Genomic DNA, 14,696 nt, shown 5'->3' with positions numbered 1-14,696 from the left:
TCCCGTGCAGTGAAGCATAGTGCTAACAGCATCATGCCATGGGTGTGGTTCATGGTGGCATAAGCAGGGAGTCTCATCAGAATTGAGGGAAGGGTGAATGCAGCCAAATATAGAGTGGCCTTTGAAGAAACCCTGCTCTAGAGTGCATGCAATGGTTCACCTTTTAGCATGACAATGTCCCAAAGCATACAATGCTGGGGTGGCTTTGGGCCAGGTCTCAGAATGTCTTTTGAGTCCTTAACATGTTGAGAGAGCACTGAAGATGGCACTTTCCATCTAATCTAATGGAGCTTGAGGGGATCTGCCATGAAGAATGAGATAAATTGCCCAAATCCGGGTGTGCAAAGCTTGTAGAACATACGCTTTCCCCATTAGAAAGTTAGAACATTTTTGACAAGAACAGAATACTCTGCCCAGTCCTAACCATCTAATTTCTCCAAAATAAGTCGATAAAACTGTGCCATATGCATTATATTCCCACATGCATTAAAAGTCTCAACTAAAAAGACTAACTATTTTGGAATAAGAAATGGGATTTGGGCAATTTACCTCATTCTTCGTGGCAGAACCCCTCAAGCTCCATTAGATTAGATGGAAATTGAAAGGCTCCTCCTTGAACCGTCACCTTATCGTGGTGGAGGGGTTTGCGTGTCCCAATGATCCTAGGAGCTATGTTGTCCGGGGCTTTATGCCCCTGGTAGGGCCACCCAAGGCAAACTGGTCCTAGGTGAGGGATGAGACAAAGAGCGGTTCAATAAACCTCCAATGAAAATAAAACTTGGACAACGCTTTCCCTTGCCCGACGCTGGTCACCGGGGCCCCCTCTGGAGCCAGGCCTGGAGGTGGGGCTCGATGGCGAGCGCCTGGTGGCCGGGCCTGCACCCATGGGGCTCGGCCGGGCACAGCCCGAAGAGGTAACGTGGGTCCTCCTCCCCATGGGCTCACCACCTATGGGAGGGGCCAAGGAGGTTGGGTGCAGTGTGAGTTGGGTGGTGGCGGGCGGGACCTTGGCGGTCTGATCCTGGCTACAGAAACTGGCTCTTGGGACGTGGAATGTCACCTCTCTGAAGGGGAAGGAGCCTGAGCTAGTGCGCGAGGTCGAGAGGTTCCGGCTAGATATAGTCGGACTCACCTCGACGCACAGCTTGGACTCTGAAACCAATCTCCTTGAGAGGGGCTGGACTCTCTACCACTCTGGAGTTGCCCCCGGTGAGAGGCGCCGAGCAGGTGTGGGCATACTTATTGCCCCCACTGAGCCTGTGCATTGGGGTTTACCCCGTGGACGAGAGGGTGGCCTCCCCGCCTTCGGGTGGGGAAGGGTCCTGACTGTTGTTTGTGCGTATGCGCCAACAGCAGTTTGGAGTATCCACCCTTTTGGAGTCTCTGAGGGGTTGCTAGAGGGCATACCTTCTGGGATTCCCTCGTTTTGCTGGGAGACTTCAATGCTCACGTGGGCAATGACAGTGAGACCTGGAAGGGCGTGATTGGGAGGAATGGCCCCCCCGATCTGAACCCGAGCGGTGTTTTGTTATTGGACTTCTGTGCTCGCCACGGATTGTCCATAACGAACACCATGTTCAAGCATAAGGGTGTTCATATGTGCACTTGGCACCAGGACACCCTAGGCCTCAGGTCGATGATCGACTTTGTGGTCGTGTCGCCGGACTTGCGCCATATGTCTTGGACACTCGGGTGAAGAGAGGGGCGGAGCTGTCAACTGATCACCACCTGGTGGTGAGTTGGCTTCGATGGTGGGGGAAGATGCCGGTCAGACCTGGTAGGCCCAAACGTGTTGTGAGGGTCTGCTGGGAACGGCTGGCAGAGTCCCCTGTCAGAAGTAGCTTCAACTCCCACCTCCGCAGAACTTCAACCACGCCCCGAGGGAGGTGGGGACATTGAGTCCAATGGGCCATGTTCCGTGCCTCTATTGTTGAGGCGGCTGACCGGAGCTGTGGCCGCAAGGTGGTCGGTGCCTGTCGTGGCGGCAATCCCCAACCCGCTGGTGGACACCGCGTGAGGGATGCCGCCAAGCTGAAGAAGGAGTCCTATAGGACTTTTTGTCCTGTGGGTCTCTGGAGGCAGCTGATAGGTACCGCAGGCCAAGCGAACGCTGCTTCGTTGTTGCTGAGGCAAAACTCGGGCATGGGAGGAGTTTGGAGAGGCCATGGAGAACGACTTTCGGACGGCTTCGAGGAGATTCTGGTCCACCGTCCGCGCCTCAGGAGGGGAAGCAGTGCAGTGTCAACACCGTATATGGTGGGATGGTGCGCTGCTGACCTCACTGACGCTAGGGTCGGTGGGAGGAGTACTTCAAGACCTCCTCAATCCCACTAACATGCCTTCCACGAGGAAGCAGAGCCTGGGGACTCTGAGGTGGGCTCTCCCATCTCTGGGACTGAAGTCACCGAGGTGGTCAAAAACTCCTTGGTGGCAGGGCCCCGGGTGGATGAGATACCGAGTTCCTTAAGGCTCTGGATGTTGTAGGACTGTCTTGGTTGACACGCCTCTGCAACATCGCATGGACATCGGGACAGTGCCTCTGGATTGGCAGACCGGGGTGGTGGTCCCCTCTTTAAAAGGGGACCGGAGGGTGTGTTCCAACTATAGAGGGATCACACCCTCAGCCTCCCTGGAAAAGTCTATTCGGGGTTCTGGAGAGGAGGGTCCGCCGGATAGTCAACCTCGGATTCAGGAGGAACAGTGTGGTTTTCGCCCTGGTCGCGAACAGTGGACCAGCTCTTCACCCTTAGCAGAGTCCTGAGGGTGCATGGGAGTTTGCCCGACCGGTCTACATGTGTTTTGTGGACTTGGAAAAGGCATTGACCGTGTCCCTCGGGAATCCTGTGGGGGTGCTCGGGAGTATGGGGTACCGGACCCCTGATAAGAGCTGTTCGGTCTCTGTACAACCGTGTCAGAGCTTGGTCCGCATTGCCGCAGTAAGTCGAGCCCGCTTCCAGTGAGAGTTGGACTCGCCAGGGCTGCCCTTTGTCACCATTCTGTTCATAACTTTTATGGACAGAATTTCTAGGCGCAGCCAGGGTGTTGAAGGGGTCCGTTTGGTGGACTCAGGATTGGGTCACTGCTTTTGCAGATGATGTTGTCCTGTTTGCTTCATCAGGCCGTGATCTTCAGCTCTCTGGATCGGTTCGCAGCTGAGTGTGAAGCGGCTGGGATGAGAATCAGCACCTCCAAATCCGAGAGCATGGTCCTCAGCCGAAAAGGGTGGAGTGCCCTCTCAGGGTTGGGGAGAGATCCTGCCCCAAGTGGAGGAGTTCAAGTATCTCGGGGTCTTGTTCACGAGTGAGGGAAGAATGGAGCGTGAGATCGACAGGCAGATCGGTGCGGCATCCGCAGTGATGCGGGCTCTGCATCGGTCTGTCGTGGTGAAAAGGAGCTGAGCCGTAAGGCAAAGCTCTCAATTTACCAGTCGATCTACCTTCCTACCCTCACCTATGGTCATGAGCTATGGGTAGTGACCGAAAGAACGAGATCGCGAATACAAGCGGCTGAAATGAGTTTCCTCCACAGGGTGTCTGGGCTTTCCCTTAAAGATAGGATGAGAAGCTCAGTCATCCGGGAGGAGCTCAGAGTAGAGCCGCTGCTCCTCCGCATCGAGAGGAGTCAGATGAGGTGGCTCGGGCATCTGATCAGGATGCCTCCTGGACGCCTCCCTGGTGAGGTGTTCCGGCACGCCCAACCGGGAGGAGGCCCCGGGGAAGACCCAGGACACGCTGGAGGGACTATGTCTCCCGGCTGGCCTGGGAACGCCTTTGGGATTCTCCCGAAGAGCTGGAAGAAGTGGCCGGGAGAGGGAAGTCTGGGCCTCTCTGCTTAAGCTGCTGCCCCGCGACCCGACCTCGGATAAGCGGAAGAGAATGGATGGATGGATGGATGGAAATTGAAAGGGCAGAGTGGCGGCTCTGAGGGTAAGAATCGGCGCTGGAATCCCGAAGGCTGCCGGTTCAAATCCCTGTTGCTGCCAAGAGAGATCCTACTCTGCTGGGCCCTTGAGCAAGGCCCTTAACTTTCAATTGCTCCAGGGGTGCTGTACAATGGCTGACCCTGTGCTCTGACCCCAAGGGGTATGCGAAAACCAAGTAATTTCCTTCGGGATTAATAAAGTTTAAAAAAATATATATTATTCTATCCCTAAATTTGTGGCTAAATTATAAAGAATAGCATAATGCAATGTAAAATGATTTATTTAAAAGAGTAAACCTACTGTACCTGTCTCTGCACACTTTTTTGTGAGCTTTGGGTATTTCTGGAACTTTACGTAATAGTAGCTCTCATATTCCATAAGGACGGTCTCCAAGTCAATGTTGTCGCACACTTCATACCGACGTAGGTCCAGATTCGTCTCTTGTTCTAATGCATTTGCAGCATCTAAATATCTGAAGAAAACATCCATACATAAAAGGAAAATAAAAAAAAGACAATTTGCACTTAATATTTTTTAAAATAATATTTAAGCATTGTTAATAAAACTGTACTATACAGTATAATGAAAAGTATACAGTGGATTGACACCCTTTTATTTTATGCACGCTTTAGTGTGTTATAGATTTCATTTTAATTTGATAAACTTGCCATTTTTGCCCCTCAGTCTACACAGAGTAACCCACAATGACAAAGTGAAAACCTGCTTTAATTCTCCTTGAGATGTGTCGAGAACTTGACTGGAATTCACCCGTGGCAAACTGAGTGATTGGACATGTGTCCCTGTGTATATAAGGCCCCACAAATCACACTGACTGAAGAACAAAAACCAAGCCATGAAGTCTGACGAACTCTGTGCAGACCTCCATATAGAGCAAATTGTGGTGAGACAAAGATCAGTGCAAATGGGACAAAACTAAAGCTTTGAGCCTTCACAGTGACCTCAATTATTGTGAAATGGAACAAGTTTGGAACCACCATTATTCCTAGTGTCAATCTAGTCAAACTGAAAAACTAGGCAGGAACCTAATGATCACTCTAACACTCTTCAGAAGTCTTCTGCTGAGATTGGAGAACCTGTCAGGAGAAGAATGACCATCTCAGCAGCAATCCACTGAACAAGTGTGTATGACAGCCTGCTTGGAGTTTGCCAAATGGCATTTAAAGGAATCTAAGAGCATGAGGAAAGATTCTCTAGTCTGGTCAGACAGAAATGTTACTGTGTGGGCAGAACTGCAAACACTGTGTTGGCAAAGACCAAAAATTGCTCACCATCTGTCAACTACATTCCCTGCAGTGAAGCATGGTGGTAACATCGTCATGCCATGGGTGTGGTTCACAGTGGCACAGACAGGGAGTCTCATCAGAATTGAGGGAAGGGTGAATGCAGTGGCCCTTGAAGAAACCCTGCTCCAGACTGCATGCAATGATTCACCTTTTTAGCACGATAATGACCGAAAGAATACAGCCAAGACAATGTGGAAGTGGCTTTGAGACAAGTGTCTGAGTGTCTTTGAGTGCTTAACATGTTGGAAGAGCCCTGAAGATGGCAACTCCCATCTAATCTAATGGGGTTTGAGGGGATCAGACAGGAAGAATGGGATAAACTGCCCAAATCCAAGTGTGCAAAGCCTGTAGAGACTTACCCAAGAAGACTGAAAGCTGGAATTGCTGCCAAAGAGGCTTCTACAAAGTACTGAATTAGGTCTGAATACTTACACAGTATCAATGAGAGTTGTTAATTTTTATTAAATTTGCAAAACATTATGAAAAAATGTTTTCACTTTGTCATTATGGAAAACTAAGTACAAACTGGTTGACAAAAAAACAACTTTATCCATTTAAAATTAAATGTAAAAGACAATAAAGTGTGCAGAAAGTGAAGAAGTCTGAGTATTTTCTGACTCCACTGTAGATTATTTTCCTTGTCTTCTTCATGTTGTGCTTGAAGGGACGGGCCCCCCAGGGCTACAGCTAAATAACCATCCCCAGGCTAATGTATATACTGTAAATCCCGAGTTACAACACAAGTTTTCCTAATGTTCTTGTTCAGCTCATTTTAGGGTTTCCTAGTTTTGCAAGTGTTCTTCTTTAGATTTTTCTGGTTTTTGAAACTTTTGTCTCCGATTTGCATTTTTTGGGGGGATTACAGACTTGGCTTTGTTCTATTTTGGTTTGCCTCTTAAGCAAGCAATTGTAACATTTTTTGAACTTGCTTTGTTTTGGAGTCTTTTGTAATCGATCATTATTAAGGATGATTGTTTTGTCATTTTGGGGCTGGGCTTCATGGTTACACTCTTAAATTCAAGATCTATAAGCGATGACTCCTTGTCCTCTACACTTCTTAAGTTTTCAGTAGGCGAATATTTCTATTATTCAGTGTACTTTAAAAAATTCTGTGTGCTTCTTTTTGTTTACAGTTGTCATTTTTCTGTACTGCTGCATCAGATTTTACACTTATTTTTATTGTTTCCAGTTATTAATAAAAATAATTGTACTGTTTTTGCTGTCACTTTGTTTTTTATGGGCGCTGCCATTTACAGTCAGAGTGCATCTCTAGAAACAATGTAATTAATGTCATTGATGTGACAGTATAAAATGCAGTGCATCAAACACATCATTCTCTAAGTTTGTGGATATCTCAAAGAAAACAAAAACATCTTTTGTATGTGTGTGTGTGTATTTTCCAAGTGCTTTAGGTTCTAGATTGTTTGGTTTTGTTTCCTTACAATTCATTGATTATAGTTTTAGTAGTGATGATCGATAGAACAGAACTCTGGTTTCAAGTTTTACTTCATTCAGTGCTTCCTCTCCTGGGGCCTCATGCATAACGCCGTGCATACAACTCACACTATAACATGGCGTAAGCACAAAAGCGGGAATGTGCGTACACACAGAAAACTCCAAATGCATAAATCTGTGCGTATGCAAACTTCCACGTTCTTTCGCTACATAAATCCCAGTCAGCGTGAAAAGTAACGGACGTGTACACGCCTGCTGTCTCGCTCCAGCTCCTCCCAGAATTACGCCTCTTTGAATATGCAAATCAATATAAATAGCCCTTAAGCTCAGCCTTCTGTGAAAAGACAATGGAAACAACATGGGGGAAAATAGAAGAATTTCAGCGAATACCAAATGGAGGCAAGGAAAAAACGTACTATTTGTTGGTTTAAACAGTGGTATAATCAACAAAAGGAAGTTGATCGAGTGAGTGTGTCAGAGAAACTCGAAAGCTCAAGTTCACAAAGTCACACAGTGCCCGAAATAAAAAAAGAAGTTGTCAGATATCAAAGTCATCGTGAAAAGGCAAGTCGTAGCCCACCGTCTGAGTGTCATATTAAAGCTTATTAGATAGATAGATAGATAGATAGATAGATAGATAGATAGATAGATAGATAGATAGATAGATAGATAGATAGATAGATAGATAGATAGATAGATAGATAGATAGATAGATAGATAGATAGATACTTTATTAATCCCAAGGGGAAATTCGCATAATCCAGCAGCAGTATACGGATACAAAAAAAAACAATTAAAGAGTAATAAAAATACATGTAAAAAACAGACAATAACTTTGAATAATTTTAGCGTTTACTCCCCCGGTGGAATTGAAGAGTCGCATAGTGTGTGTACCTATTAGGGTACAGAGGAAAAAAAAAATAGGCACCCAGTGGCAAAAAAGCACAAAATGTCAACTTTAATCTCGAAATTTCCACTTTAATCACATAGTTTATTTTGTCATTAAAGTAGCACATCATAAACTTCATCTTAAAATCGTTTAATTTACTAGTTTCTCAAATTCCATCGTAATTAAAGTAGCACGTTAAATGCTTTGTTTTGTATTTGATCTTCTATGTGCTCTATGTGTGTGAATCACTATGTACCTCCTGGCTTTCTCTTCTTCCGACAGGACACAGAATCCAGTACATTTGTGATATTACAGCTCTCTGAATAATTAAAATACTGAGATATATACGTGATATCATTTTCATAATGATAGGAGTTAAATAATGTTTTTAAACATGGGAACACGGTGGCGCAGTGATTGTTCATGTCTCACACAAGATGCTGCTGCGCCGTGCGCGACCTTTGATGAAATAATTTATTGCAGCAGTACTGTCTCTTTCAAACATACTAACCTCCAATTCCTGTCCTTCCTTTTCTTTCTCCAAATACCCAATCGTCACACAATCAGCTCTGTAATAGACGTTAAGCCATCTGTAAGCTTAGAACGCTGATTCTTCAAAACTTTAAGGAACATTGAAATATCTTTGTAGTACATGTTTAATTATTCTCTCCATCTATCCTTCCAGTGATGCGCCAGCACAAGCAAGAATACGGCGTGAGGCAGGAACAATCTTGTGAATGGGGCACCAGCTACTAGCTAGTGCTGCGGCACCGTGTCCTCACATGTTTAATTATTAACAATATAGATCATTTAAATGAAGTTAAAGTTTTATCTGTATAATATAATAAACATATTTTGCTGCATTTCATCTTAAAAATGATATTGTCATCATATGTAAATACACGTTTTATAAAGTGGCTCAGGTTGTGCAATATTAGATAGATAGATAGATAGATAGATAGATAGATAGATAGATAGATAGATAGATAGATAGATAGATAGATACTTTATTAATCCCAAGGGGAAATTCACAATAACTGTAGTACAAGTTTACAGTGAGGTGATTGAACTTATAAGTACAAAGCGTTCTACAAGGAGCATTTGATGGACTGATTGAGTGCGTTTAGAGTTCTTGAGATGAAACTGTTTCTGAACCGCGAGGTCCGTACAGGAAAGGCTTTGAAGAGAGCAGTTCAATAGACAGCATGGCTGAGGCAGCGTGTGCTTGATGCTGTACAGTGATAATTCTCTTTCTCATCAGCTGCTGCTGTGATTCCCCACTCAGATACAGTGATAGAAATATTCTGAGTGGTGCAGTGAGAGGAATATGGAAAAAGATGATCTGCTGTGGCAACCCCTAACAGGAGCAGCTGAAAGAAGAAGAAGAAGAAGGTGCAGTGAGAGTAACAACGCTAAAGCAGCTATTGTATTTAGAATAGTTTAGCTACTCCATGGACCATTATATTGTTACTGGCTAATTCAATCAGATGCATTAAACTAATAAACAATACGCGGTTAATTTCAGTGTATTTATAAAGCCGCGTCAGGGATGTGGATCTGAAAAAGAAAGGGTAACCAAACATTGTAGCAGTAGCATTGCTTTGACGCTGGGTGCCGCCAGTTTGCAAAACCGAGCGGAGAACTTGTGTACGCCAGGGTGTGAGGTACCATGGAAATGTGAGTGGCTTTACGCCAAGTTTAGGTTTAATACATTGCGATTTCAGCAGGGAAAGAGGCTTACATTTTTGTGCGTACGCACCGTTTATATACTCAGCAAAAAAAGAAACGTCCTCTGACTTTCAACTGTTTTTACTTTCAGTAAACTTAATGTGTAAATATTTGTATGAACACTAAAAGAGTCAACACCATAAGACATAAACTAAAAATGTTTCACAATGTGTCCCTGAATGAAGGGAGGCTCAAAATCCAAAGTACCAGTCAGTATCTGGTGTGGCCACCAGCTGCTTGAAGTACTGCAGTGCATCTCCTCCTCATGGACTGGACCAGATTTGTCAGATGTGAGATGTTACCCCACTCTTCCACCAAGACACCTGCAAGTTTCTGGACATTTCTGGGGGGAATGGCCCTAACCCTCACCCTGCGATCCAACAGGTCCCAGACGTGCTCAATTCCTTCGACGATAAACACGAATCCGTCCATCACCCCTGGTGAGACAAAACCGTGACTCATCAGTGAAGAGCACTTTTTGCCACTCCTGTCTGGTCCAGCGAAGGTGGGTTTGTGCCCATAGGCGGCGTTGTTTCTGGTGATGTCTGGTAAGGACCTGCCTTACAACAGGCCTACAAGCCCTCAGTCCAGCCTCTCTCAGCCTATTGCGGACAGTCTGAGCACTGATGGAGGGATTGTGTGTTCCTGGTGGGACTCGGGCAGTTGTTGTGGCCATCCCGTACCTGCAACGCAGGTGTGATATTCGGATGTACCGATCCTGTGCAGGTGTTGTTACACGTGGTCTTCCACTGCGAGGATGATCAGCTGTCCTTCCTCGCTCCCTGTAGCGCTGTCTTAGGCGTCTCACAGTGCGGACATGGCAATTTATTGCCCTAGCCACATCAGCAGTCCTCATGCCTCCCTGCAGCATGCCTAATGCACGTTCACGCAGATGAGCAGGGACCCTGGGCATCTTTCACAGTCGGTAGACAAGTCTCTTTAGTGTCCTGCGTTTTTAGAACTGTGACCTTAAATGCCTACTTTCTGTAAGCTGTTAAGGTCTTAACGACCATTCCACAGGTGCATGTTAATTAATTGATTATGGTTAATTGAACATGCATGGAAAACATTGTTTAAACCCTTTACAATGAAGATCTGTAAAGTTATTTGGATTTTTAAAACATTATTGTTGAAATACACAGTCCTGAAAAAGGGACGTTTCTTTTTTTGCTGAGTATATATGAGCCCCCCAGGGTATCTGCATTTCAACCAGCTTTTCATTGCACAAGGCATAACAAGGATCTTCAGGACAGTTTTTGAAATTGGGTTTTGTGAACCTGAACATCACAACAGCCATTCCTTCAAAGGGCAGTTGCTGTCTTGTGTCTGATGGTGCTGGTATAGGACCTGTTTATCACAACAGATAAACAAGGGTAAATAAATAAATAAAATTACTAAATGAGAATATAAAAAGGCAGCTAATTTGTTTCATTAATTCATCCTCAGAACCTACTTAACCCTATAGGAGAGTATCACGATGCCCTGAGCCGTATCCAGCAGAAACCAGGAATGAGCTTTGGATTGACGGCCAGTCACTTCTAAGACAAGCAGATAAATAATGGAGACAAATTAAGTTTGCAAGAAGAATCAATGAAAATAACATTAGGAATACTTTGCAACCCTTACTTCTAATGCTGAAAGGACTTGAAAAAAATCACACAAATTATACATACCCTTCCTCAGACAAGTAATGAAGAACCAGAATTAAAAGATTCTTCCTTCTAGCTTCAGCTTTCATTTCATCCTTTAAAATGAGAAAAATCAATAAACAAATTTAAGTCATTTTCAAGAGTAAAGGCTATAACAGTTAATGTAAAAACTAGAACATCAGAACAATCTTACACAAGCACAGGCCATTCAGCCCAACAAAGCTCACCAGTACTATTCACTTAATTCTTTTAAAATAATATGGAGTTTTGAAAGTCCCAGAAGTTCTACTGTCTACCACACTACTTAGTCACTTATTCCATGTGCCTGTGGATCTCTCTCTCGATCCACTGGCCTAATTCCAATTCATAAATTTTAAACACTGAGTGAGCCCACTGCCTTGGCTGAGAAGCAACCCTACGTGACGTGAATGGTCTCAGGATGCTGTACTGTTGGCGTGGCACACGACTGATGGTAGCGCTCACCTTTTCTTTTTCCGGATTCCCCAAACAATCAGAAAGAGAAAATCAGAAAAAATGACTTTACCAAAGTCCTCAGCAGTCCAATACTTTTTGCAGAATATCAGTCTGTCCCTAATGTTTTTCTTGGCTTCTTTGTTGACCTTCTTGACACCCACCAGGCTATCCTCCAAAAGTCTTCACCTCACTCACACCTGCCTTCTGCCATTCCTGAGCAAGCTCTGCCCTGGTGGTGCCCACAGCTGAATCAACTTTAGGAGAAGGTCCTGGCGCTTGATAGACTTTCTTGGGCGCCCTGAGGCCTTCTTCACCACAACTGAACCCCTCTATTCGAACTCAATCAGCATGACACAGTGATCTCCAGCCTTGTCCTCATCGACACTCTCACCTGTGTTAACGAGAGGATCACTGCAATGACGTCAGCAGGTCCTTTGGTGGCAGGGCTGACATGCAGTGGTTTTTTGGGATGAAGTTCATTTTCATGGCTTTGCAGTTAATTGCAACTCATCTGATCAATCTTCAGAACATTCTGGAGTATATGCAGGCAGCAAACTTTGTGAAAATTAATATCTGTGTCAGTTCCAAAACGTTTGGCCACGACTGTACACATACAGATTATGCAAAAACGTCTGTTGTACAAAACTTAGCTTGGCCAGCAGAGGGCGTTGACATTCACAGTCTATGCGCCTCGGGGACATCACGTGACCGTCAAATGTGGTCGCCTAGGAAACGTTAGACTCTTACTTTCTACAAGGGAAGCAGCCGGTTTAGAAAAAAACGATATATAAAGACAGGTGTGTAAATGCACATGCATAAAATAAGCTATAGCTGGAGATCTCTGTCACTCTCTCCCAAAATGAATTTTAAACTTTATCTGTGGTAGACTGCACTATTCCACGGCAGCGTGACACTTTTCATTCTTATCCCAGGTACTTAATTTCCAACAACCCCGAAAAAAAATCGTTTTAAAACAACCGGACCCACAAGATGTTGAACGTTCGTCCCGCTCACTCCTCTGACATGTAACATAATCGCTACTGTCTTAATGCTACTTTTTAGACTAATTTGCCATTACTTACCGCTTCTCTCGCCTGGTTGGCTGTTTTAATAGTCTGATAGGAAAGCTCCATTGTCATCTTGCGCCACTACACGAACGAATATTAACACCGTTCCTGCCCGCTAGTTAAACGTAGTACACGGAATAAAACATTTCTTTTCCAGCTTAGATGCACTTGTGAGAAAGAAGCCCGCTTAAGTAATTCACAAAAATCGCGGACGCTACGTCCCTTGCGTAGACTCGTTCGCTCAGTTACGCCCCGACGTTGACTGACACGTGGTTGAGCCAATCAAGTCATGGCTTTCTAAAATCACCTATAGGGTGTCGCGATGCAGCCTTTTAATTTGTCACAGCAACGGCGCGATACTTTATTCGCATACTTCAGTATTACTACTTTACTGTTATTGTCGAAAGATTACTGCTTAATAACGTTCATGATGGTTATTTATAGCGTACTTAATTATTAAAAAAAAAAAAAATTAAACATCGGGTCGATAAAATCACTACACTGGCTCCCTGTAGCTGGACTATAAAGTTCAGATCCTTGATGCTTCCCTACAGATTAGTTAATAGGGCAGCACTTGTAAATCTACGGAGACAATTCCGAGGTGCTATGCTCATTCTCGCCCACTCAGGTCTGCTGGTGCTGGTGATGCCACCTCTTCGTGACATTAAATCCCAGTTCAGATTTCTTTTCACGTGTACTTGCTGGATGATGGAATGAGCTGCCCACCTTCATTCTAAATTCTAATAAGAAGCGTTGGAATACTCTCTTGTATAATGAATTGCTGTCTGATATTTGTTAGGTTTTGTTGCCTATGAATTGTAACTTGCTTGTATTGTCCTCACCTCTTCATTTGTGATGATTAATTTTGTCACCTTGTCCTGTAACATTTGTTCCCAAACAGTCTGCTTACTTTGCCCAGAAGGGACTGGGCAGTCTAATGGTCTGGAATCCCTACAGATTTTATTTTTTTCTCCAACCGTCTGGAGTTTTTTTTTTCTGTCCACCCTGGCCATCGGACCTTACTCTTATTCTATGTTAATTAATGTTGACTTATTTTATTTTTTTACTGTCTTTTATTTTTCTTTTCTTCATTATGTAAAGCACTTTGAGCTACTTTTTGTATGAAAATGTGCTATATAAATGTTGTTGTTGATTTGCCTTCTCTTCATTATACAACTTAGTCTGATTAAAACTTTAATGAAAATGAAAAACAAGAAAGGGAAAGGATTTTGTCATTTGAGACAGATGTTTCCACAAATAACTGATACCAAGATCAGTGCCAGTCTTACGTTATTTTGTGCCCTAGGCCAAGCTTATAAGTGTGCCAACCGACTGTTCCGTAACTGACCTGTGTGGTTGCCACCCCCTTATGATCTGCACCCCAGGTGATTCACCTTTATGATGGCACCAACCCTGGCCAAGACTAATGAAGCCATGTTTGTTGGCCCATAAACATATCATTAGTGCCAAGCAGTTTGAAGAACTACTTATAGGGCCGGAGGAAATCGTATCAAAGGCATTCAAGGAGCTTGTTGAAAATTTTCTTGTAAAAATTTTATCTAGCTGGTTGGCAACACGATGCCAGCATACAAAATCACGAAGTGCAACATGTGGCTAAAGATTCATTTTCTGCTTTTACATCTGGACTTCTTCCCTGCTAATATTTGTGCTGTAAGTGACAAACATGTTGAAAGATTTCACTGGCACATTGCTATGAGGAAAAAGCAGCAAGAGGAATCCATCAGTGTTAGCTGGCTATTGTTGGACCCCGAGACAAGAATGATGCAGAGGGCAAATGAAAATCAGCAGCACAACAGGTATAACTTAATTGCACTATATATGTCAGCATCATTAAGTGATTAAACACACTAAATTTATTGAGTTAATTTAATGCTTCTACAAATTCCCATGGAATACATCCATCCATCCATTATCCAACCCGCTATATCCTAACTACTGGGTCACCGGGGTCTGCTGGAGCCAATCCCAGCCAAAACAGGGCGCAAGGCAGGAAACAAAACCTGGGCAGGGCGCCAGCCCACCGCAGGGCACACACACTAGGGACAATTTAGGATTGCAAATGCACCTAACCTGCATGTCTTTGGACTGTGGGAGGAAACTGGAGCACCTGGAGGACACCCACACAGACACGGGGAGAACATGCAAACTCCATGCAGGGAGGACCCGGGAGGCGAACCCGTGTCTCCT

General features: G+C 44.4%; 1 protein-coding gene across 2 annotated transcripts in view; it reads right to left on the bottom strand.

The window, feature by feature from the left end:
- Positions 1-12,769, bottom strand: part of katnal2 (katanin p60 subunit A-like 2) — a 59,494-nt gene extending 46,725 nt beyond the window's left edge. For both annotated transcript variants that reach the window (XM_039759659.1, XM_039759660.1), the window contains exons 1-3: positions 12,504-12,769; positions 10,972-11,042; positions 4,228-4,394 (exon numbers count right to left, since the gene is read on the bottom strand). In XM_039759659.1, the coding sequence (XP_039615593.1) occupies positions 4,228-4,394; positions 10,972-11,042; positions 12,504-12,560 (295 nt within the window). In that variant the 5' untranslated portion in view covers positions 12,561-12,769. The remainder of the gene's footprint in view (positions 1-4,227; positions 4,395-10,971; positions 11,043-12,503) is intronic.
- Positions 12,770-14,696: the final 1,927 nt, after the last annotated feature.

This window comes from Polypterus senegalus, chromosome 7, assembly GCF_016835505.1.
Source record: "Polypterus senegalus isolate Bchr_013 chromosome 7, ASM1683550v1, whole genome shotgun sequence".
In the NCBI taxonomy this organism is placed as follows: Eukaryota; Metazoa; Chordata; class Cladistia; order Polypteriformes; family Polypteridae; genus Polypterus; species Polypterus senegalus.
Note: the sequence above shows the minus strand (reverse complement) of the source record. Positions and strands in the feature narration are given on the sequence as shown.